Source organism: Eublepharis macularius, chromosome 1 (assembly GCF_028583425.1).
Source record: "Eublepharis macularius isolate TG4126 chromosome 1, MPM_Emac_v1.0, whole genome shotgun sequence".
In the NCBI taxonomy this organism is placed as follows: domain Eukaryota; kingdom Metazoa; phylum Chordata; class Lepidosauria; order Squamata; family Eublepharidae; genus Eublepharis; species Eublepharis macularius.
Window position 1 is genome coordinate 212,180,720 of NC_072790.1, and position 23,575 is coordinate 212,204,294.

Below are 23,575 nucleotides of genomic sequence, written 5' to 3' on the forward strand. Positions count from 1 at the left end.
TTCCAGTCATATGACATTCAAGGATGCTCATATCATGTGTTAACTCCATGATGTTAAAATATTTCTATTGATTTGTCCAGTAAATATGTAAGACAATTTAAACACCGTATAAAAGATGGCTGAACAATGGTCCAAACTGGACGGTTTGGGAAAACATGTCAGACTATAAGCTTACCTACTATATTCACAGAATCGCCGTATTAAAGAAAATCCAGTGACCATCTGATTCTCCTTCATTTTACATATAGAATCTCTGCCCAATCACGTCTCTGAAAAATTCAAACAAATGTTGTTTCCTCTAGCCATTTCGGCTGTGTTTCTATGTGATGAACAAAGCATAGTTTATTCCTGGTTTGTTGGTAAAAGAGTCAACCTCAGTTATTGATTCAACCAAGTTGGATGTTGTACTGAACTGTGGTGTACCAGAAACTCAGTACTTGTGTTGTGTATGAGGGGGAGGAGTGAACACAGAAGCTCAAGAACTTCCCAGGCTCATTTTCATTATGAACAAACTATTAATTTTCTCTTGTGCTGTGATCCTTCCTCCTGTATACAGGAGTCCTTCCCCACACAAATGTACTAGTCTGTTAATCTCCCACGGCCACCAGAGTTTGTGCTGTCAATTTGTAACATATTCAATTTTATTTTTATACTGTTAATCAAAACCAATGTTTGAAAATAATTAAAATGCCAAGGTGATCAGCAGTTAATAACCTCATTTAAAACCAGAAAAAGTTGAGCCATTTTCTTCTACACATTGCTGCACAATTTATGTTCAGCTATACGACACAATATCATACTTCTTTTGCAAAGTACTGCTCTGTATCAGTGGGATAGAAATGCTCTGCATATGACCAAAACAGGTCATCAAGGCAGTCGTCTTTTCAAGTTCATAGATAGCAGAAAGGTAGATATCCCAGAAGGGTCGAACTGCCTTGTTCCTTGATCTTATTCCCTTTCCCCATCCAGGGGTAGTACTTTCAAAGAGATTTGTTCAAGAATGTCCTTGTTTTTCCCCTTCCCACCATTTTAGATGCTTGAGAACCAAATGGATGTTCGGAAAAAGGAGGTAGAAGAGCTCCAGAGTCAAGCACAGGCACTGAGCCAAGAGGGCAAGAATACCGATGAAGTTGATGGCAAACGCTTTATTGTGGAGAAGAAGTTCGTGGAGCTGTTGGCACCCTTGAATGAGAGGAAGTCTCACTTGTTGGCTTCCAAGGAGATCCACCAGTTCAACCGGGATGTGGAGGATGAAATTGTGAGTTTCTAAATAGCTCTAGAAGGAAACATCCCCTACCCACTTTGAAGCTCTTTCATTAGCATGTTGGGTTGGATCTAACCAACTGTTTTGCTGGTGGAAAAGGGAAAATAAGTCTCTTTTGACATCCCCAAAAGGTTATGCTGGGGGTCTAGGGGACTGCTTGGACAAAAGTCAGATGGGACAGGGGCTGTATTAAGGAGGTGAATTTGGCAAGACTGATTTAAAAAATGAACTGGATCCAAACCCTAGCACTGTCATTGAATCTCTCGATTCTTGTTTATGCCTCCTTTTTTACAAACACTTTTGGGTTTTTTTGCAATGTTATTTCTAGTTATGGGTTGGAGAGAGGATGCCAATCGCCACATCTACAGATCATGGGCACAACCTCCAGACTGTTCAGTTGTTAATTAAGAAGAATCAGGTAAGTCAGTCATGTTGCCTAGATCCTTATTCATGATGCCCTAGTAGGCAAAGTGTCAGGGCTCCTTCCTGATGGGCATGTCTTGCAACAGATGGACCTACAGTTACACAAAGCCAGCACAGAATGCATATGTATCTTATTTGGAATCACATCCCAACCATATCTGGTGACCTCCTAGACCTGAATGTAAGATATGATCAGATGTGGCAAAATTAGGCCCATTATACCAGAGAAGAGAGACAGCACCAAGATTCCAAACCAAAGTTTCCATAATTTTTATCCTAAGAATATTTTCCTGGGAGTAAGCCCTATTGAATAGACCTGAGTTGGATTCTGAGAAGACCTACGTAGAATGGCACTTTTAGTTGCCTTTTCCATCCCAGAGTGTCCTGTGACCCCTTGAAATTTATATCTCTGCACTGAGATGGATGAAAGTTCTGTTCCAGTCAGAAATCCTCTCATATTTCTGTAGTAAATACTGGGTTTTGCATCTTGGGTGTCATCTCATTGTTTTTTTAAAAAAATATTTGTTTGGTAAGCTATTTCCAATGTGAGTTTTGAATTTCCCCACATTAGACACTTCAGAAAGAAATTCAGGGACACCAGCCTCGTATCGACGACATTTTTGAGAGGAGCCAGAACATCATTACAGACAAGAGCCTTAATGCAGAAGCAATCCAGCAGCGGCTTGTGGACTTGCAGCAGCTGTGGAACCTCCTGATAGAGGAAACAGAGAAACGCCACAAGCGCCTTGAGGAATCTCACAAAGCCCAGCAGTACTATTTTGATGCGGCAGAGGCTGAAGCCTGGATGAGTGAACAGGAGCTCTACATGATGTCAGAAGAGAAAGCCAAGGTGGGTAATTTCCAGCTGGAAAGGCATAAGAGCATGTCTGCTCTATCAGGTTGTACCTCTTTGAAACAATTCTTTGTTTGGGTTTCAGTTCAAGAACTCTTTGAGAATTCCAGATTTGTGAGGTTTCTGAGTTTTGTCAAATAATCTCCAGCCCCTTCAGAGAACTACAGATCCTAACTTGTCTACTGGTACAGAAGGCCAGATCCAACAGAATCCTCTTTATGGGGTGGGGGGAGTGAGAGGCAAGGGCATGCATTCTCTCCCCATGATTGACTGTCCATGCATGGTTATAACATTTTAAATGCACACGTGTGAAAAATCTCGAGCAACTAATATCCGAGATAATATCAAGACGTCAACTACATAGTCTGGGCCTATGCACACTAGAATTTACACATGTGCTGCTTTTTAAACATGATTATGTGTGGACTTCATGTGGTGTTGACAAGGAAGCCAGATGGATGTAAAGATAAAGTGCACTCTCAGACCCAACCACACATCAAGGAATGAAGTAGGTGGGGTTTATCATCTAATCTAGCCCAGAAGTCAAGTGAAATAAACTAAGAGCATTTACTGTGCCAGCTTCGCTCTGACAGAAAGCACAATTTTTCAGATTTTTAGAATAATCTGTTCGATGCCTGATGAAGAGTATGTTGAGCTCAACAGCTTGTATGAGAGCTATAACAGGTTATAAGCATCAGTGATCCCTGCAGTCCGTAGACTCAAATTGCAGCAATGCCTCTTTTTTATTTTTACTGGTCCCTTTCAGTGGTTGTGCTTGTTCTATTTTTATTTTTCTATTAAAAAAGTACAACAGGAGTTGTGTTTATGGCACAGAGATACCAGACGGCAGCTGCCATCCAGATACAACCAGAATGTTTCAAGGTTCTGTGTGTTTTGGAAATACCCTGTTATGCAGCTAAGCCAAACAGCACAGCAGCACAAGGGAGCCAGAACAAACTGGAATATTCCTGTCCTCCTCTTCTTGAATTCTTGTGCTTGTTACTAAGCTCTTCCTGAAGTCATATTTGGAACATAAACAGATCACTTAAGGGAAATCAATCCCCTTGTTTCCTCTGTTACCCTTTCATTTATGCTTCATCCACTGTGCATCCTATAGGCATTTTTAGAGCTGAACAAGAAGGGGGATTTTTGATGTGTTAATTGCTTTTCAAATAATCAAAAATTATTTAGATTTGCTTATGCTTGGGCTTCCTCTGTGCCATCAACTTGGTTTATTTTCTCTCGTCCAGACACCTTTATGGCAGAGGACCCTTTTGTCTAACTTGGAATCATCAGCTAATCACAACCTGTCTTTCAATTTCCATACGTTTACTTTGGCCTTTAAGTTTTCCTGAGACATTCATTCATTTTGTTTGGTACATGTTTCTGAGACTGCAAAATCAGAGTCCTTAGTGTCTTAGTCAAAAGCATCTATATTCAAAATATATTAATTTTGCTGATATTTCTCCAGTGATTGTCTGCATGAAATTCATTTACTAATTTAAACGAGGTTTTTGTGTGCTACAGGTCAAACCAAAGAACCTGGTAATGCAACACTTAGGCTTGTATATGCAACATATGCAAGTCTTCTCCTTTCTTGCCAGTATTTTCATTAACTTTACAGAAGCAGAAGCTTCACAGGGAAGAGACTGGAGAACCAGCATCGTGTAGAGGTTAGAGTGTTTGGCTAGGATCAGAGACCTAGGTTAAAATCCCTGCTTTGCCCTGGGTGACCTTGGACCAGTCATTCTCTCTCAGCCTAACCTACCTCACAGGGTTATTGTGAGGATAAAGTGGAAACATGAAAATCATGTACACTAACCTGAGCTCCTTGGGGGAAGAGTGAAGTAAAAATGTGATGGGGTGAAGATCTGACACTGCCTGTAAACCGAGTTTACTGTCTGGAAACCTGCTTTTCTTCTGGCATGCCACAGACGACTCCTCTCTGTGCCACTTACGCCTCTAGTGCCACAGAAGTAGTTATCCATTTGTTCCACCTTTCTCCCATCAACAGTGTTTCCATGAACTGTGCCTGTAGTGTGGGTTGTTAGTACTCTCATTTACAAGCCAGTTATATGTCTGGCCCATTTGTGTGTGACATATTCTCCTCGGCCTAATGGCCTTTTGGCTGACAGATAGCCATGTGATTCATGTCCCACCTATCTGGTAATATTTGTCTGGGACCCTAGACTACTTTACTCAGGCGCTTTCATCCAACCTAGCTTCAAGCCAGGTTGTCTTCATGTTCATATTACAGCTGTGGAAAGGAACATGAGAGAAAACTAGGACGTGCATCAAGCCATCACTACTCAGTAGACAGCACTGTCTTCCTTTGAAATGTCTTACATCATTAACTTCAGTTTCAGGGTAATGTTCTCCATCACCTCTCTGCAGTATGAGGACCGTGATATTGTTCTCTTTCATCGTTTCAGGATGAACAAAGTGCCGTTTCTATGTTGAAGAAACACCAGATTTTGGAACAAGCAGTAGAAGACTATGCAGAGACGGTGCACCAGCTTTCCAAGACCAGCAGGACTTTGGTGGCAGACAATCATCCAGAGAGGTAATTGTTGCCATTTACTTTTGAAGCCTGCCTTTTCCTCACAGATTCACAGGAACTGCCAGTCTGGATCAACACTTATTCCATCAAGCTGTCTGATGGCAGTCACTAAGACTACTGAACTCACAAGGGCTCCAGCTATCTAACGCACACTAGGCTCAGACTGAGGTAAAAACGCAACTAACTTCATTCAGGATGGTCCAATTGCAAAGCCCAGCTACAGGTCAGTTCTTGAACAGTGAGTCAGACTTTCTGGCCAGACTCCTAAAGAAAATAATTTTAGACCTTAACAGTACTACCAGTAGAAACCACAAAGATAAGTATTGAATTTTGTACCATGAACAACAGTGCAATCTTACACAAAATTAAATCCTTCTGGTTCCACTCAATGAGAAGGGTATAACTCTTTTTAGGACTGCATTGTAAATTGAGCCAGAGAGGGGTATTCTCAAAAAATGCCTATGTAGAATTCAGAGCCTCTCCTACCCTGGGGCAGCTGCCTTGTGGATATTCTCAGGCAAGCCCTAATGGAGATATTTATGCCCTTTTGCAATCCTGTACATTTGAAGGCAGGAGTTCGTAGGTAGTCAGAAGCAATATAATACAGGCCTCTAAATTGTCCCTGGAAAAAGACGAAGGGGGTGGCACCAAAAGGATAAAAAGCAAAATGTAAATAAAAGGCAAGCAGAAATGTAAATAATTTGAGATCACAGAATCGGCATATGATGCCAGAATCCATACAGCACAGGTAGCAGGAGGTGAAGATGAACCCTGTATGGGTTGTGTGTGTGTTTTCTGTCCAATACGTGAGCTCATAAACTGTTGTTTAGTGGACAGGAAATAAGAGATGCATCAGTAGAAAATCGTTTCCTTTGGAAATTATAACTCATGGGCTGGAAGAAGCCTTTTAGTGATTTGGATTATCTGTTTATCAATAGCTTTCAACGCTGGCGGAAATCCTGACACTCTGAGCTAAGTTCACATCCTTCCTCAAGATCATGAGAAATGTCATAAAGTTAGATTGTTAGAACTGGAAGGTATTTTAACACAGTACCCAGTTTCGTCTCTTACAAAAACAACAACAACAACATAGACTTGCAACTGTCAAATTTTGTGAATTTAGTGCGTGCTTTCCCACAGTTAGTGGCGGTCTTACAAATCAACAGTAAACTGTGTTGACATGGCTTTGTTAGAATAATGAGCGAGTCAGAAACAATTCACAAGCATCACATGGGCCAGGTCAGGCCCCCAGTGGCCAATTTATAACTGTTGTTTTCTAGATTAGGAGAATACTAATGTAGGAAATAAGAGAGCATTCATACATAAGTGTTAAACATTTCTTTTTAGCATGTAATGTCTAAAAGTACATTTTTGTACTTCACTGCTATGCTTGATGAGTGCATGCGGTCCTTGACTGTGAAACCCTCTGGGACTAAATGTGACTAAATTTATGGATAGTGGCTACGTGTGAGGAGGCCCGTCTGCTCAGCAAAACACACTTTTCACCCCTGTATGGAGAATTGAGTAGCTCTGAAGAATACAAAAATTGGGCATTACTGGGTTAAATGAGGAATGGGGATCATTCCTAAGTCCATGTTGTGAAAGGTCTGGAATGTATGCAGGATTTATTTTATTTTATATAACATTACATTCCTTTACATTCCTTTATTTTACTTTATACTCACTTTTCTGCCCAAAGGAGACCCAAAACAGCTGAAGTAAATGTAGCTAGAGATCCTTCTTCATCTCCCTCCCTTTCAGTTTCAACAGACTTCAAAGAGTAACGAAATACACTAAGAGTGAAATCCTCAGCAGAGTTACTTCTGTCTAAGCTTAGGATTTCACTGTTAAAGTAATAGTCGTCTTTAGAGCTCATTTAGTTTTGCTCTATTCTTTTTTTCTACATTAAATCCACACATAGGACTGGTTTTGACACTCTTTTTCTTCCTTGGTTTCTCCTTAGTGAGCGTATCAGCATGCGGCAGTCCAAGGTGGACAAGCTCTATGCAGGCCTGAAAGACCTGGCAGAGGAGAGGAGGGGCAAGCTGGATGAGAGGCACAGGCTATTCCAGCTGAACCGGGAGGTGGATGACTTGGAGCAGTGGATCGCGGAAAGGGAAGTGGTGGCTGGGTCCCACGAGCTGGGGCAGGATTATGAGCATGTGACAGTAAGATATCTCCACTGTCTGGTTTCATTTTTTGTTACTTTCGCTTTTTTTATATTAGTAAGCAAATCACAACTGCACACAGCAGAAGTACATTCTGGACCAAAACCAGAAACCCAGACCAAACCTCGCAGTCCCCACTGTTCTACATTTTTAAAAAAGCTCTTCAGTGTTCCTTAGACCATCTTAACGAAGTTAAATTAAACAAACAACCCCTTGGCTTAAATAATTAACCACTTTAGGAGTACCTTTACGGCTTTCTTTCTGGGAGGAAATGAAACCACTCTGGGGCAGAAGAGTGCTAATAAATATTAAGATGTTTTTCTCTCCTGATTTTAATTTGCTCTAGTCTCTAATTGCATATCAGCAGATCAATTTGAAAGCTGGCTTTTAGTAGGAGGATGTGACCTAAGACGATTACACACTCCACCTTTTATATCAGGCAAAATGAACCATTTTTTTAAAAAAAAGAAAAAAAATACAGTTTTCAGATGTAAGTACCAAGCAATGTACATTATCCTTGTACATTGCTTGGTACTTATAGAGTAAGTGAATGATGTATGGAGAATGTTGTTGCATTATCCTTGTTTTTTAAATGGAGGGAGCATAGCTAGGTAGCATTTCCAGATGATATGTTGATATTTGTGAGCTTCAGTGTCTGTTGATCACACCTCTGGGTGCTTCCAGAGTTCCATTCTAAAGCTTAGAACTCCAAGATGAATCACAGTGCTGTTCTAATGGACTTCAAAGGGTGTAACTCTGCTTAGGTTGGAACTGTCTGTCACCTGAAATGCTGTGTTAACCCATTCCATTAGGCAATAAGATTATGATCCTGCTATCTCTCAGTTGTGCACAGTGCTACTGCATAGACAAATTGATCATTCACTTCCTGGTGGGGTACGTCCATAGGAGTATATTCTACCTGTACTTCAGGAATCTCTGCCACTTCCTATAATCCCTCTCTAGTTTTGATGAGATTTGTCAAATTTAGCCTCTTTTACCCTAAGAAATTTCAACCCTATTCTATGACAGTATCTCCTACCTGTTTGCCAAGATGGGCACAGAGTACCATATTTACTGTATATTATGCATTGTCTTTACATGACAAACACACACATATTTGGTGAACAATTAAAATTTAGAGCATTTTTCTTGAGCATTCCTCATCTGGAATGGATTTAAATTGCTGGGATTAAGGATGTGTTTGACAGTGGCAGCTGTTCTATATCAGCTGGGAACTGAGTACCACTTTAGCTGTTGCGAGCTTAGCCTGTGCTTGCATAACACTAATGAATATAGTAATGAAACAAAATTGGGGATATAGATAAAGATGTAACATATTCACAAATGCACATGTACACTCAGATACATACATGCTGTGGGTTTGACTTCTTTTCAACATCTGATGCAATTCTTTATTGAATCCCTTACTTGGGCCCCATTTACCACTTCTTTCTCCTTCTAGATGTTGCAAGAGCGCTTCCGTGAGTTTGCCCGAGACACTGGAAACATTGGACAGGAGCGTGTGGATACTGTCAACCACATGGCGGACGAGCTTATCAATTCTGGACATTCGGATGCTGCCACCATTGCCGAATGGAAGGATGGTCTTAATGAGGCATGGGCTGACCTCCTGGAACTCATTGACACGAGAACACAGATCCTAGCAGCCTCTTATGAACTGCACAAATTTTATCATGATGCCAAGGAGATCTTTGGAAGAATACAAGACAAACACAAGAAATTGCCTGAGGAGCTTGGGAGAGATCAGAACACAGTGGAGACCTTACAGAGGATGCATACGACCTTTGAACATGACATCCAGGCCTTAGGAACACAGGTGTGCAGTTGTTCTATCACAGTTGTCCACAAGCAGGAATCTCTACCAGATTAGGTGATCAAGAGAAAATATTTTTATTTCTTGGATTTGTCAGCTCTTTTTCCTTGTTTTCTTACATATTCCTAATTTTTTTTCCTGAAGTTTCAAGAGCCTGAAGCTGACATTCCTAAAAATAAAAAGTGGAAATTTTAAATCGTTGCTTCCTGCAGTTTGAGAAAAGTGAGATCCAGAGTTTTACCATGAAAAAATCTGAATCCCAATGGCTTTACTCACTGGAAACCATCTGAGCCTGCCCTGACATATAAGATAATATTTAAGTGATTCAATGGAAACACTTACATGAATCTCCAAATCTAATATTATGATCAGGGTTCCCTGAATGCTTTAAAAAAAATTCTGCTCCTTGGTCATCCAAGTTCTGCAATCTGTTCAAATTAAGCAAATTTGCATGATTTCTCTTTTTGCATAATTTATTCTGCTTCCACCAGTCATGAGAGGAGGAGGGGAGCTATATTGGGCACTAAAGCCTTCCCCCTATTATCTGGAAACCCTCAGCAAATCCTCTTTGCCTTTAGAGATTTCAGGTGGTGCTGCACATATATTCTCAAGAATATGTGTAGCTATAAAGGCTAAAACCACGAGGTCTTTTTAAATAAGAAGCCGAGATTGTCAAGAAGCCAAATGAGTGTCCACTGCCTCATTTTGTGGCTTTTCCAGGTTCCCAAGGGTCTGTTTTCTATGCTCTCAAGGGTGTATATGCTAGTATCACAGCAAAACATGCTGGCACTGTTGCTTATGACCAGGTTATCAGAAATCTCAAACCACAGACTAATAAGATGGTTTTGGCTAAGATCGTTCTGTTTTGCTGACACCAGGTGAGACAACTGCAAGAGGATGCTGCCCGCCTTCAGTCAGCCTATGCTGGAGACAAGGCTGATGACATCCAACGGCGTGAAAATGAAGTTTTGGAAGCGTGGAAGGCCTTGCTTGATGCCTGTGAGGGACGCAGGGTCCGGCTAGTAGACACAGGGGACAAGTTCCGCTTTTTCAGCATGGTCCGTGATCTCATGCTTTGGATGGAAGATGTCATTCGTCAGATTGAAGCCCAAGAGAAGCCAAGGTAATGGGGACATCCAGTGTAAGGCAGTAGTGCTATTAGAATTGTAATGCACTAATGCTGCAATCCCATGAACACTGCCTTGAGAAGTTCCTTTGGGGACAGTAGGATTTCCTTCCAAATGCATATGCTTAGAACCAGGCTGCATGGCTGCAATCCTATGCAGGTTTCATTGGAGCTATTTACATACATACGTACGTACGTACGTACGTACGTACGTACATACATACATACTTGCTATATTTATAGTCCATCTTTCTCACTGAGACACAAGGTGGATTACACAAGTCAATCAACAGGATTTTATTTATATTATTTACAGTCTGCCTTTCTTACTGAGACTCAAAGCGGATTACACAGTGTGAGTTAGTACAGTCTCTTTCAAGGACATTTCAATAAACAGTGTAATAGGATAGGGACATCCAGTGAACAATGCAATAGGATTTGGATGGCAGAAATCTGAAACAGAACTGAAACAAAGCAGAAGCATTAACATGACATGTTAAACAATGCAGAAATTACATTGTAGGATCATACTTACAACAGACAGTATGTCCTATACACAGTAGTATTGTCTATAGTTCCTATCCCTTTACCAAAGCATCTTTCGGAAATATTTTGTTACAGTACAGCCCCATTACCTGTGTTAAAATGTCCTCCTGAATAATTCAGTTTTGCATAGTGTGCGGAAAGCCAGGAGAGTGGGAGCTTTCCTAATTTCATTGGGCTGGCCATTGTACAAGGTGAGGGCCACAGCAGAGAATGCATTAGTATGGGTAGTTGTAGATTTTGCCCATGTGCAGGGCAGCACCTACAGAAGACCAGCTCAGAAGAGCAAAGAAGAGGGGAAGAGCTGGTCGTGTAGATATGAGGGACCAAGGTTTTGTATGTGATAGGCTTGTTATCGTTGTTATCAGAAGCTAAGTGGAGTATGCCCATTACACCCATTCTGCAGTCTCTCCATTCACTACCCATCAGTTACTGAATTTGGTTCAAGGTATTGGCTATCACATACAAAGACCTTCTTGACCTTGGTCCCTCATATCTGTGGACTGCACCAGGACAGCTTGGCTCATCTGCACATAGGCAAAATCAACAACAGCCTATACATGCATATTCTCTGTGGTGGCCCCCAGCTTAGGGAATGGCCTGCTAGAAGAGGCCCGGAAAGCTCCCACTCTCCTGGCTTTCCACAAACCATGCAAAACTGAATTATTCAGGGGAGCTTTTTAAAGTCGGTAATAGGGCTGTGCTGTAAGAAAATGGCTTAGAGAGATACTTTGGAAAAAGGATAAGGATTATAGCCTCTACTACTGTGTATTTTCTGTTTCTGCAAATATGCTCCTGCTGGGTAGTTTCACATTGTTTAATATGTCATGACAAATTACTTATGTTTTGTTTCACCATGGTTTGCAGCTCTGTATTTGTATTTATGCTTGTTTTTCAATTTTCTGCACACCCTATTGTATTGTTTATTGAATATCCCAGCCGCTCATCATATTGATTTATACTGTGTAATCTGTCTTGAGTCTCAGTGAGAAAGGCAAACTATAAATAAATAACTATTTTGTTCATTTGCTGTAAATGGCTGATGGTAATGACTTCTCTTTTGACAGTGCTGCAGATCATTGAATTGGGTTTTTAGACACATGAGGTTTGTTAAAGTTCCCCTTTCTTGTACTATTAAACCATGAACTTATGTTAGCCACCCTATTAGGGTGTGTGTTAGAATGGAATTGCACAGAACCATTTTGGTGGGGGATTGTGAAGATTAAAGGGTGAATAAACAGTTGGAAGCCTGGGCCTGCAGGCCAAGCCTGTATAAATAGCTTCCTTCTTACCTAGATTTGTATTCTATGAATGAGTTCCATGCATGCTGAATAGTTTCTGCCACACAGAATGCTATGTCTTTTGCTAAGACTTCCGTTTGTGCGAGGGTCCATTGAAAACCATTGATCTTGCACAAACACAAGCTTTAGAGGATGATGAAATGCACTCCATGTCAAAGGAACTCATTGATAAGATCTAAGCCCTAGTCCTTAATTTCAGTGGCCTAGCACTATAGCAGAATTGTCCTCTTGCACTGATTGCTGACATGTGGAGACAAATGAACAGGAATTGTCCATCTGGTCGTGTGTTCGGTAGTGCAGGAGGGAGGAGATTTTTACGTGTTCAACTTTTTTCCTTTCAACACTGCCAGGCCAAAGCAAGAGTAAAATTCCTCCCAAGCCAATTATGTTCAGATTCTTCTGCAAAGAGGGAGAGAGCGTTACTTCTAGTGAGGCCTGTCAGCCTCTCAGGCTTAATTTTTACTAAGTTGGCTAGCATGCACCTTGACTGTGCTGTGCGAGATCTCAGGTGGGGGCTCACATTACTGAATGTTTCTCCAAACTCAACAAAATTCTTTTTGCACAAAAAAAAAGGTTGGGGAGAGAAAGCCTATCCTTCTCTCTGATGTGCCAGTTTTCATTGTGTAGAATGGCCCCACCTACAGACCAAAATGATACAATGGATATATACATATTTACCATCACAGGGAGAACTAGATGTCTGTCCGGCCTGATTTTAAAACAAAGGTGGCAGCTAGGAAGATCTTATACTTGCAGTCTTTCATGCACCCAGTGTGTCTTTTAAAACATTATGTGCAGTTGCAGCATGCCAGAGTTCCATGGCCTGTGTGGCCACTGTGGTTGCATGCTTACATTGCATGCATATCAGCACTGCACACATAGAAAAGCAGATGGAATGAGACACTGGGAGCATGCAAGATCAGACAACTGAGCTTCTCTTACTCATCAGTGTCACACATAAGTCAGACCTCGGTCTCTGCTAGCAGAGAGCAAAAAAAACACCCAGCCTTCATGTAGCTGCAGATAACTGCAACTGAACACTTTTCCACCATAACTTAGTCAGCCGGTCAAGATTCCCAAATAGTTTTTCCTTGCTTCCTCATCTGTGCAGTATCTGACACGTCTCATCTCTGACATGGTTCTTACAACTTTCCCTTTGTGTTTTGCTTTGGCAACCTTTGCTTAACCTACATTACTTTCAAAGCAAAGCAGCGGGTTACCTAAAGCCAAGCCAAGCTTAAATTAAAAAAAAAAAACATTTCCAGAGAGGGGCTAGAAGAAATACACTGTGGATCTCTTGTGCTGTTGGCCTCGCACACATATTTTCATGTTCTCAACTATGAAAACTAGAAGCCTACTGTTCTTTCAGAAACAGGTACAAAAAGAAGCAGAAACACGTACAAAAAGAAGCAAGACTGGTTTGCAGTAATGCACGTTGTATACTAGATTCCACACAGACTTGCATCAGAAGAACTTGCACGATTCTCCTTCCATGAACAGTGACAAGCTGGAAACTGGTTTTGAAAAGTCTTGGTTAAAGTAGTATTCTTTTAACTGCATGTCTGATTATCAATTTGGCCTGTTGTAGGGATGTTTCCTCTGTGGAACTGCTGATGAACAATCACCAGGGGATCAAAGCAGAAATAGACGCCCGTAACGACAGTTTTACGACCTGCATTGAGCTGGGCAAATCCTTGTTGGCGCGGAAACACTACGCATCAGAAGAGGTTTGGTGATTTCTGTGTCTGCATGAGAGCTGCAGCTTAGACGTATATCGGTACTGCTGTGTTGTATCAGATCCATCTGTGTTAACTGAATCTCCTTTCTTCACCAAGCTGTTTTATATTATTCTCTAAAGATGTTGCCTTATAAGCCTCGATTATTAAAAACATTATTCTCCTTGTTCTTGTTTACAAATGGTAGTAATAAGCATGCATTAATATTGGCCAGATCACATTTTCACTTTATTGCTGCCTCTCGAGCAACTACAGATTAAGCAAGAGGCAAAGGAAGACATTGGTTTCTTTTAATATTTGCTGTGGTTTTTTTATGGTCACTTAAATGTGAAGGACTGCAGAGAAGAAAGCCTGGAGAAGTTGTGTCCTAGTGATCACGCAGGGTCCAGGAGCACTAAAGACAGCCACTCTGATCAATGACAGTAAGAAATATAGAACACAGTCCTAACTTCTTATCTATTTGCCCTCCAGATCAAAGAAAAGCTATTGCAGTTGACAGAGAAGAGAAAAGAAATGATTGACAAGTGGGAAGACAGATGGGAGTGGCTGAGACTGAGTAAGACTTCCTTTTCTGTTTTTTTATCTATTTATATATTTACATTTATACCCTGCTTTTCTCCCTGATAGGGATCCAAAGTGGCTTACATCATTCTCCTCTCTTCCTTTTTATTCTCTCAGCAACCCAGTGTGACAGGTTATGCTGTGAGTGTGACTGGCCCAAGGCCACCCAGTCAGTTTCCATGGTAGAGTGGGGAATCCAAACCTGGGTCTCCCAGATACTAGCCCAACATCTCTAACCACTGCACCACACTGGTTCTCAGAGCTTTTTTTTTCAGATTGCTAACATCCCTAGGTAGCATAAAGCCTTATGCACATTTATCCTAATGATAGCTACAGTGATAACAGTAGGTGTACTGCTGCCAGCCCATTCACAAAATTATTTGCACAAATGGGTCATTCTCATGAGCCAGCCTGACATGTGAATTGGGTCTCAACTGTTAAGTTTGGCTATCATTAGGAAAAGATGAAAAAAAAGATGAACATGAAATATACAAAAATATAAGATGATGAAGATGAAGCAGAAACAGTTTTTTAGTAAATGACAGTCCAGGGTTTTTTTAGGCACATGGCAGTGATTATTGATATGAGATAGTACACGTGCAAATCTACCTTCACTCGTAAATGTTGACTATCTCTGACAGCCCTGAAGATGTCCCCAATGGTGAGCTAACCATTGAGACACACCAGTGAAAGACAACAATCATCAAAACATAGTGGTGGATGTTGCAAACAGGCCTTGATTCATCAGTGAATTTTAACAATCTTTAGATTGCTACCATGCATTTGTATAACAAACACTTATAAAGTCAGGAAGGAAGACAAATACCACTTTAAAAAAATTCTTCTCTTTTACTTTATACCTGGTGTTTCTCCCCGATGGAGACCTAAGTAGCTTACATCATTCTCCTCTTCTCCAGTTTTTCCTCATAACAACCCTGTAAGGTAGGTTAGCCTGAGACTGGCTCATGGTCACCCAGGCAGAGTGGGAAATCGAACCTGGGTTGCCCAGACCTTAGGCTTTCAGTCTAGCCACTATACTACACTGGCTTTTCTAAATGTAGCACCCATGGTTTGGTTTCACTCATGCAGGGTCAGATGGCTGTCACTGAGTGGACTGTTTTGACGCTTCTGATCCATACAGGTCTGGTCCATACATGGTCTACTTCCACTCATATCAGTTGCTGTTGGGATATATACTTAACAGGAACCTGTGCAGGCAGTATAATCAGCATAGCTGATTTCTTGTGTTCACCCTGAAGATATCCTTGTAATAAAGTTACCTGAGATTGCCCAGGACATTTTCAAATGTCTGGTCATGGCCTGCCCTGGTAAACCAGGAGCTGAATAAAACACCATCTGTGGAAAGATGTAACTTTCAGAGCAAATAAGCTGGAGTTTTTAAGGGAACATCAATTATCATATAGAGCGTGGATACATTTTTGTAGCATTTATTGAACTAAATGTTTATATGTTTCTTGTATTTGCTTAGTTTTGGAGGTGCACCAGTTTTCAAGGGATGCCAGTGTCGCCGAGGCCTGGCTGCTAGGGCAGGAGCCATACCTATCAAGTCGCGAGATCGGGCAGAGTGTGGACGAAGTGGAAAAGCTTATCAAGAGGCATGAAGCCTTTGAAAAATCTGCAGCTACTTGGGATGAGAGATTTGCAGCACTTGAAAGACTTACTACGGTAAGCGACAAGGAGCCTTTTTTTAAAAAAAAATCAGCACAGTTTATTTTTATGTGCCTTTGATGCTTGGAGACAATTCTTAATGTGTTTTTCTTCATCCTGTAGATGACACGGAAGTAGCCACAAGGTGCAGTTTTCTTAGAACATTTATCTGTCTTCTCATTGGCTTCTGTTTTTCTTGAATTCCGCCCCCCTCCCCCAGTCACTTTCCTCTTGTTTCATCCTCTCAGATTCTAAACTGAGAGCTGGCAGAGGACAGTGACAGAGACGGTGAGCTGAGAAGTCACCATTTCAAGACTCACCTCCACCACAATCTCATGAGGTGGTCTTAAGGCAAGCCACTACCCCACAATATGGGGGTGTGAATAAAACTTACCTCTCTAACTGGGTTGCTGTAAGGAATCCTGAAATAATCTGTGTGAAGCACATTGGACATGCAAACTGTATTATAAACATGCTAGACATGTTTTTTATTATATCACATGAGAAGACACTTGAAGAATCTCAGGGGGAATCTGTTTGGGAACTTTCTCCCTCTCCAGCTCTTTGGAGCTTTAAGTTAATTTCTGCATTCCCCCCCCCCCCGCCCCCGCGCTCCCCTTTCACCGCTGGTCACTTCCTTCTCAGTTTTGTGTCTCCTAAAGCATTCTGAGGCCTTGGGGCTTTTGGAGGGTAGAGGTGTCTTTTTTTTAAAATTCACAAACTGATATTTTCTTCTATATACCTATTCCCAGAATATACAGTATCCCCTATCTTGTCTGTTATTGGCTTCACTTCACTGCCCCACTTGATAAGCACTCAACCATCAAGCTTCTATTAGAGTGATTAATATTTATTTCTAGAGTTCCAAAATTAACCAGGTGCATTTTTAAATCTGAGTTGTTTTACATATGTGGATTTTTTCCTACACTTTTAAAATGTTCCTGCCTTTAAAATGCTGACATCGATCATAATATATAATTAATCTGGAGGTAAGAAAAGTACAACAGAATATCGTTAAATACTTTAAAATATAGTAAAAGAGAGAGAGAAAATGTTTTTGAAAATTCTGTTATAAACCCGAATATGATATTTAGATGATATATGGTTATTGTATTCTAGACAATCTTTGTAATGGGTACCTTAATCTTTCTTTAGTGTAATTCGTATTCCTGTTCCTTTTTGTTTGGTATCCCTTTTATTGTTTAGAAAATAAAAACATATATATTTTAAAAAATAAAATACTGACATCTCTGCTCAGTGTGAGAGTAGCTGTTCCTTCTATAACCCTCAGGAAGAAGCTAGGTTCATGTGTCCCCTAACCTATGTGGGGCATAAAGTGTAGGAGAGACTGATGAAAATCTCAGAAGCCCCTTTCTGAGTAACAAACTTAGCGGTAAGGCCCCCACAAATACCATCACTTTTCGTGTTGCCTCTACCAGCTGTCCCCATCAGATCTCATGTTCTTACTGTTGTCTTCCCCTTCTGCTCTAGGCTGGGTTACTGCTTTGGCCTCAGTAATGAGGGGAAATTTGTGCATGTGTGTGTTTTAAACTGGCTTCTCTCTTGCATTAATCTCTGCAGTTGGAATTGTTGGAAGTACGTAGACAGCAAGAGGAGGAAGAGCGGAAGAGGCAGCCTCCTTCTCCAGAGCCAAGCCCCAAGACTGGAGAGGAGACTCAGCAATGGTAAGTGTGTGGGTTGTCTGGGCCAGGCAATGAAAAATGAAGAGTTTATTCATGAAGTACAAAGCCTGGAAGCCCTTTGAGAAGGGAGAAATAAACTGCTGTCTGGTTGCCTGCCCCTGAGCTAAAGCCATCTGCAGACTAGCATAAGCAAAAGGGAGCTCCCTGCTTATTTACAATGTAAATATCAGCAGTGGAGAATGTGGCCAAGGAGGGAAGGGAAGAGGAAGCAGAAATGCAGGGATGAAATTCAGATAGATGTATATTGGCTGCAGAAGGGAGGACTTAAGAGGTTACGCCAAAGTCCTGTCAGTAGAGATGCGTATTATGGCAGGGTTTGGAAGAAAACAGGGCAGGGCACCATGTCAGTGTTTTGAGAAGGGGTTTCAAGCACAAGGGACAGCATGAGAAAGAGTGGAGCCACTTAAGGGAACAGGAGATTTGTGAATGACTGAGAGTTGGCAGAATTGGAGGCAGGAAAGCCATGAACAGAGATGTGTTAAGACATAAAATGAGAGTGGGCAGCCTGTGGAATGCTTTGCAGGTAAGGAACAAGGAGTTTTACATCCACTAGAGGTAAAAATTTCTTTAGCAGCAGAATTCTGCATGAATGTGAGAGGAATAAGGAGTGCCCCAGGAGGGCACTGAACTGAGGAGAAGTGGAGCTTGACTCCCTGGTGTGCAAGTCAGTCACATTAGTAAAACTAAGCAGGGAAATTGCCTTTATGGAATCCAAAGCAGTGGTTTTCAAACTGTTTAATGGAACCACCTGAGGATTCCTTAAAATGAAGAAATCAGTAATGGCAGATGAGCTTTCTTGAGAGAAAATGTTCTGCCACTGCTGATTTTCCCCCTGCAAAGTGCAGCTATGTGAGATTGTCAAGCGTTTGTATGCTAAGCAATATTCTCTGTTCATTGGGCGGCTGGGAAGTCCAATAGGCCCTGGCCAGCATCGCATATGAACTGAGTATACCTCACAGCTGAGTTTGCTGCAGTGTGCTGGGGTTCTTGGCAGATATACTGCAAATGACTTTGTGTGTGAAAATTTGTCTAATGTTTTCCTGTTATTCCCCCCCCCTTTCCCTCCACAGGGATGGCACAAAAGGAGAACAGGTCTCCCAGAATGGTTTGCCACCAGACCAGGAATCTCCCCGGGTTAGTTACCGCTCCCAAACGTACCAAAACTACAAAAACTTTAATAGCAGATGGACTTCTAGTGATCGGCCTCGGTCTGGACTCTGAAACACACAGTCACATGCAGGCCACTTGCTGCCTTTCTTTTGGTTTCTCCTTGATTTTTTTGCCTGCAAAATTCCCTTTTCTGTTTCTCCTCCCCTGCCATCCCCAGCTCATTCATTCAACTTTTATTTAATAGCCATCACACACACTCACATCTACTTTTTTTGACTTGATATTGCTTGATTTTAATACTTGCTCCTTTGAATGTTTTCAGTTGCACCAGGACAACACTTTTGTGTCATGCTCTTGGTTGTGAGTTTTTCATTGCATTAATAGATATTTGCAGCTAATGCCATCCCCCTTTATGTGGGTAGATTGAAAAGTAATGAAAGATTTCATCACCAGGAAGACGAGAAGTAGAGTCTGACAGGTATGATGCTTTGAGCTATACTAACAAGTTGAAGTGTAGCCACGCTAGCAAGCCAGCTGCGTAATCAGCAAATGTGTACATTGTCACAGCTTATAGACTGAAGAGAGTCTGGCAGAAAAGGTTTTGGGGAGGGAGGGCACAATGCAGGAAAGGGAGAAGCATCTGTATCCAGAGTAAAAGAGCCTAGAGTTTAGCAAGTTGTTTAACATTCCCAGCAAAATGAACCCGCAAGCCGATGATGAAGGTAAACAGCCAGAATGCTCCAAAAATTAGCAGTCAGCTTGATCTTTGGTTTCCAGTGATCTTTGTAAGTAAGTTTGCCTTGCGCTGGGTTCAGCTAGGCTCATAGCCCAGCATAGAAGATTAACAGGGAGATAGTAGTTTGCACCAATAAGCAAATGTAGGATTCAACCATCCATCCTATTAAACATACAAACCCATGAAGCCGCCTTCAGGTACTTGATCTATCAAGGTCAATATTGTCTGCTCTGCCTAGCAGTGGCTCTCCAGGGTTACAAGCGCATAAGCCTCATTTAAATGGATGGTATTTGCATAAAGATTTCCAGCTCAGTCCTTTAAAGAAGGACCAGTCATATTGGGGGGAGGGTGGCTGAAGAGTCACAGTGAAAACAGAGAATTTGCACCTGAGCAGTCTTTGCCACAACAAGGGCAATTGCAGTTTCAGAAATGATACTAAAGTAAATGAAATTAAGAGCACCCAAACTGTACATTTTTAAAAACCCAGATGAAACGCTCACCTATTTATATTATTGGAAACTACTCAGTTCCTGTTCTTCCATTGTGCCAAGTAAATTAAGCCAGAAGAGCTCTTGAACATCTGTATCCCTCTTCACTCTTTGCGTTGCCTCCACTCATTTGTCTATGCATGGTGAGAAAAAAGAGAAATGCCTCCCCCCATGCGTTCATCAGTTAACACATCACATGCAGCTTCCTGTATTCTCTTCCCCACACATTGGCCAGGGGATGAGGAAACATCTGTTGTGTAGGGAAGAATCCCACCTGTGGGTTGGAGGCACAACTTTGATGCCGTCCTTTAGTTTTATGTTTGTTTCGGCCAGGGTTTTTTTTCTGGGAAAAGGGAGTGGAACTCAGTGGGTTGCCAGCTCAGGGGGCAACTCTTGGCGGGAGGTGGTGCCCCGGTACCACATGTGCGCGCAAAGTGCACACATGTTCCCAGGGCCAATGACGTTACTTTGGGTCAGCTGGAACGAGAGGGAATTTTTAAAAGTTTTAATCGCCCTTGGCGAAAATGGTCACATGGCTGGTGGCCCCGCTCCCTGATCTCCAGACCGAGGAGAGTTTAGATTGCCCTCCGCGCTGCTCCAGCGGCACAGAAGGCAATCTAAACTCCCCTCTGTCTGGAGATCAGGAGGCGGGGCCACCAGCCATGTGACCATTTTCAAGCGGTTCCGGAACTCCATTCCACCGTGTTCCAGCTGAAAAAAAGCCCTGGTTTTGGCAAAGAGGGAGCTTGCCTTTGTTAATGGCTTCACCCCTTCCCTTCTCCCTTAAGTGGAAACGTACTGTAGGGAGGAGAAAAGGGAATAGGATTGTGTGTTAGTGGTAACATTACCAAAGGGAAACATGAGTTGAACCCAAAGAGAATGGGATAGGTAAGCACGAGTAAAAAGCTGTGGGAGAAAGAAAGGATGGAACTCTCTTCTAGTCCATCACAGAGGGTCATTAGTCATAGGGTTCACATGAACACTTAATGGAGCATACATAGGCTTCCATCTTCCTGCCCACTTTATAGTGCCTGTTTGAAGTCTCTAGTCACTGATTCTATGGCACAATTTAAATGCAATATTGGTAAGCAGTGTTGGTGAGTGACTTTTCATAGGGTCAACATCTCATTTAAAATGTGCTGCAACCTGTGTAAAATAGCTACCTACATAGGGACATAGCTAGATATAATACTGTTCCCAGATCCACCCTAGGGAGAGGCTTTCATTTTGTAGTGCCTAAGAAAGCTGTTTGAGTGTGCCACAGGAGCCCAGTTCTGGTTGCAATCACCCAATTCTGGCGTGGGGAAAGAGGGACCTCTGCCTTCCCGCCAAACCATTTTTCTGGTCCAAAATGGTGCTATGGGGATGTCTTTGCCAATACACACAACCATTGCCATTTTGGGTCAGACAAACAGTGCAGAAGGGAAGGCAGGAGCCCCTCCTCCCCCCTGCCATGGTAGTCCCAATGAGAATTGGGCCCTTGTGGTGCTCTTAAACAGCTTACCCAGGCACTACAAAATGGAGGTGCATCCTCCTGGGTTAACACATCTAGTTGTGCCCAAAGTAAACTTCAAGGACCTCAAGGCTGCATACATAGGGGTTACCTCATTTTATCCTCACAACAAACCTGTGAGAGAGGTTATGTTGAGATGCAGTCACTTGACCAAGACCATTCAGTATGCTTTATTGTTGAACAGGGATTTGATATTTTAAGTTACACCCTTCTAGCTAAAGCCCATTGACCTCAATGGATTTAGAAGGGTGTATATCTTGCTTAGAACTACACTGCTAGTTTTCCCCGATTCATACCCAATGTTACAACTTCTACCTAGGCACATTTACACTGCAGACTTACCGTGATTGAACTGCTGTTCTTTCTTCCTAGGGAATCCTGGGAAATGTTCTGTCAGAAATTTTCAGTCTCTCAATGAGAGAACTCTCAGAACCCTAACCAAGCTATATTTCCCGGGATCCTTTGGGGGGGAGGCCTTGACATTTCAATTGCTATAATACTGATAGAAGTTTGTAGTGTGGATATATCCTAGGAGGCGAAAGTTGAAGTGAAGGTTACATGCCCTACCCACCATGAGAACAGGTGTTTAACTGTTGTCCAGTGTGTTTCAGGTGGGTAGACATATTGGTTTGCCTTAGAAAAGCAAGATTCAAGTAGCACCTTAAAGGCCAACAAGATTTCCAGGGTATAAGCTTTCATGGGTCAAAGCTCCCTTTGTCAGACAAAGGACTTAAATCTTGTTGTCCAGTGGCCACTCATAAATGAGAATCATCAATCCTCATATAAACACATATTGAAAGAGCAGAGAATAACCTTACATTGATTGTGGATAGCAATAACAATTGTTCAAAAAGTGTTAAAGAATTTTTAATTTGTACTATGTGATCTTGCACATTAAGTTATCTATATTGTCTCAATCAGTTACCCCCTTTAGCTATTTTCTTGTTTTCACAAAAAGAGATAACGGTATGATTCTTTTCGATTTGCCTAAAGAGTAACCAGCACTGAATGAGGTTTCTCTGGATGTATGTTATTTTGTTTTATAGCTATGTATTTCCCCCCTGAATGTATTTACATTGTGATCACCACGTGCTTCAGGGTCTGTTTTTGGCCCCTACTTTATCAAAGCCATGGGAGATAAATCTGGCTCCATTTGTTATTTCTACAGAATGAGTACTAGCTATTAGAGCTCACATTTACAAAGTGTATCTTAATGAAGTTTGTGAAATCAGAAACAAGAACTAGGATTTATACTTTCTTTGCAAACTTGTCTTTCTCCATCATCATGCATGTTTCTCTTTTTTTCTCTCTTGTCAGGATATCAGCACATAGCTTCTTAATGCTTTTTTAGATTTCTCCATACCAGTGTATTTATATGTTTTGGTGCTTCCTCTACAACAAGTAGTTGGGTCTCTGCCCCTCAAAGTGCATTCACGTGCAGGAATCACAGAAGTGCCTTTTTTGACATTTGAATAATAAAGGGAGCATTCCGATTTGTTCTGTCTCAAAACCATGAATGCCTTAAGAGATTTTGGATTTTCTGATATTGGCTACATAGAGCTAGCATTCAATGCAAAAACTAGAAAAATATGCGAAGTCTCAGACTGTGAGGCGCTACAATACTCTTCTCTGTTGAACATAGCCTACATTTGTGGTCCAAAAAATGTATCTTCAAATTGCATTATTTCACAGAACAATGTATAGGCAATTTTTTTGCACTGTCCTCTTCATTCCTCATCTTACAGTGAAGAGGATCAAGGGAATAAACGGAAAGTAAGATTGATTCATGCACTTTGAAAAGCAAAGGGGTATTTCAAGTCACATCCTCCGCTGCCATGTTGCATGTTATGGACAGGATTTAAATACCTCAAGAATAGCCACTAAATTGACTTGCAGTTAATCTCCCAATGACAAAATGTGTATTCATAATGTGCTTGTGTTTATCTGTTGTTTGTTATTAACAATTGTCACCCATGGTGTTGTTTCTG

The 23,575-nt window shown here is 41.5% G+C and overlaps 1 protein-coding gene across 2 annotated transcripts in view; it reads left to right on the plus strand.

Moving 5' to 3' along the window:
- SPTBN1 (spectrin beta, non-erythrocytic 1) overlaps window positions 1-23,575 on the plus strand; it is a 227,642-nt gene that overhangs the window by 194,172 nt on the left and 9,895 nt on the right. For both annotated transcript variants that reach the window (XM_054986560.1, XM_054986569.1), the window contains 12 exons: window positions 1,034-1,258; window positions 1,593-1,682; window positions 2,259-2,537; window positions 4,973-5,103; window positions 7,064-7,268; window positions 8,731-9,105; window positions 9,981-10,225; window positions 13,661-13,799; window positions 14,280-14,364; window positions 15,859-16,055; window positions 17,619-17,722; window positions 18,811-18,874. In XM_054986560.1, the coding sequence (XP_054842535.1) occupies window positions 1,034-1,258; window positions 1,593-1,682; window positions 2,259-2,537; window positions 4,973-5,103; window positions 7,064-7,268; window positions 8,731-9,105; window positions 9,981-10,225; window positions 13,661-13,799; window positions 14,280-14,364; window positions 15,859-16,055; window positions 17,619-17,722; window positions 18,811-18,874 (2,139 nt within the window). The remainder of the gene's footprint in view (window positions 1-1,033; window positions 1,259-1,592; window positions 1,683-2,258; window positions 2,538-4,972; window positions 5,104-7,063; window positions 7,269-8,730; window positions 9,106-9,980; window positions 10,226-13,660; window positions 13,800-14,279; window positions 14,365-15,858; window positions 16,056-17,618; window positions 17,723-18,810; window positions 18,875-23,575) is intronic.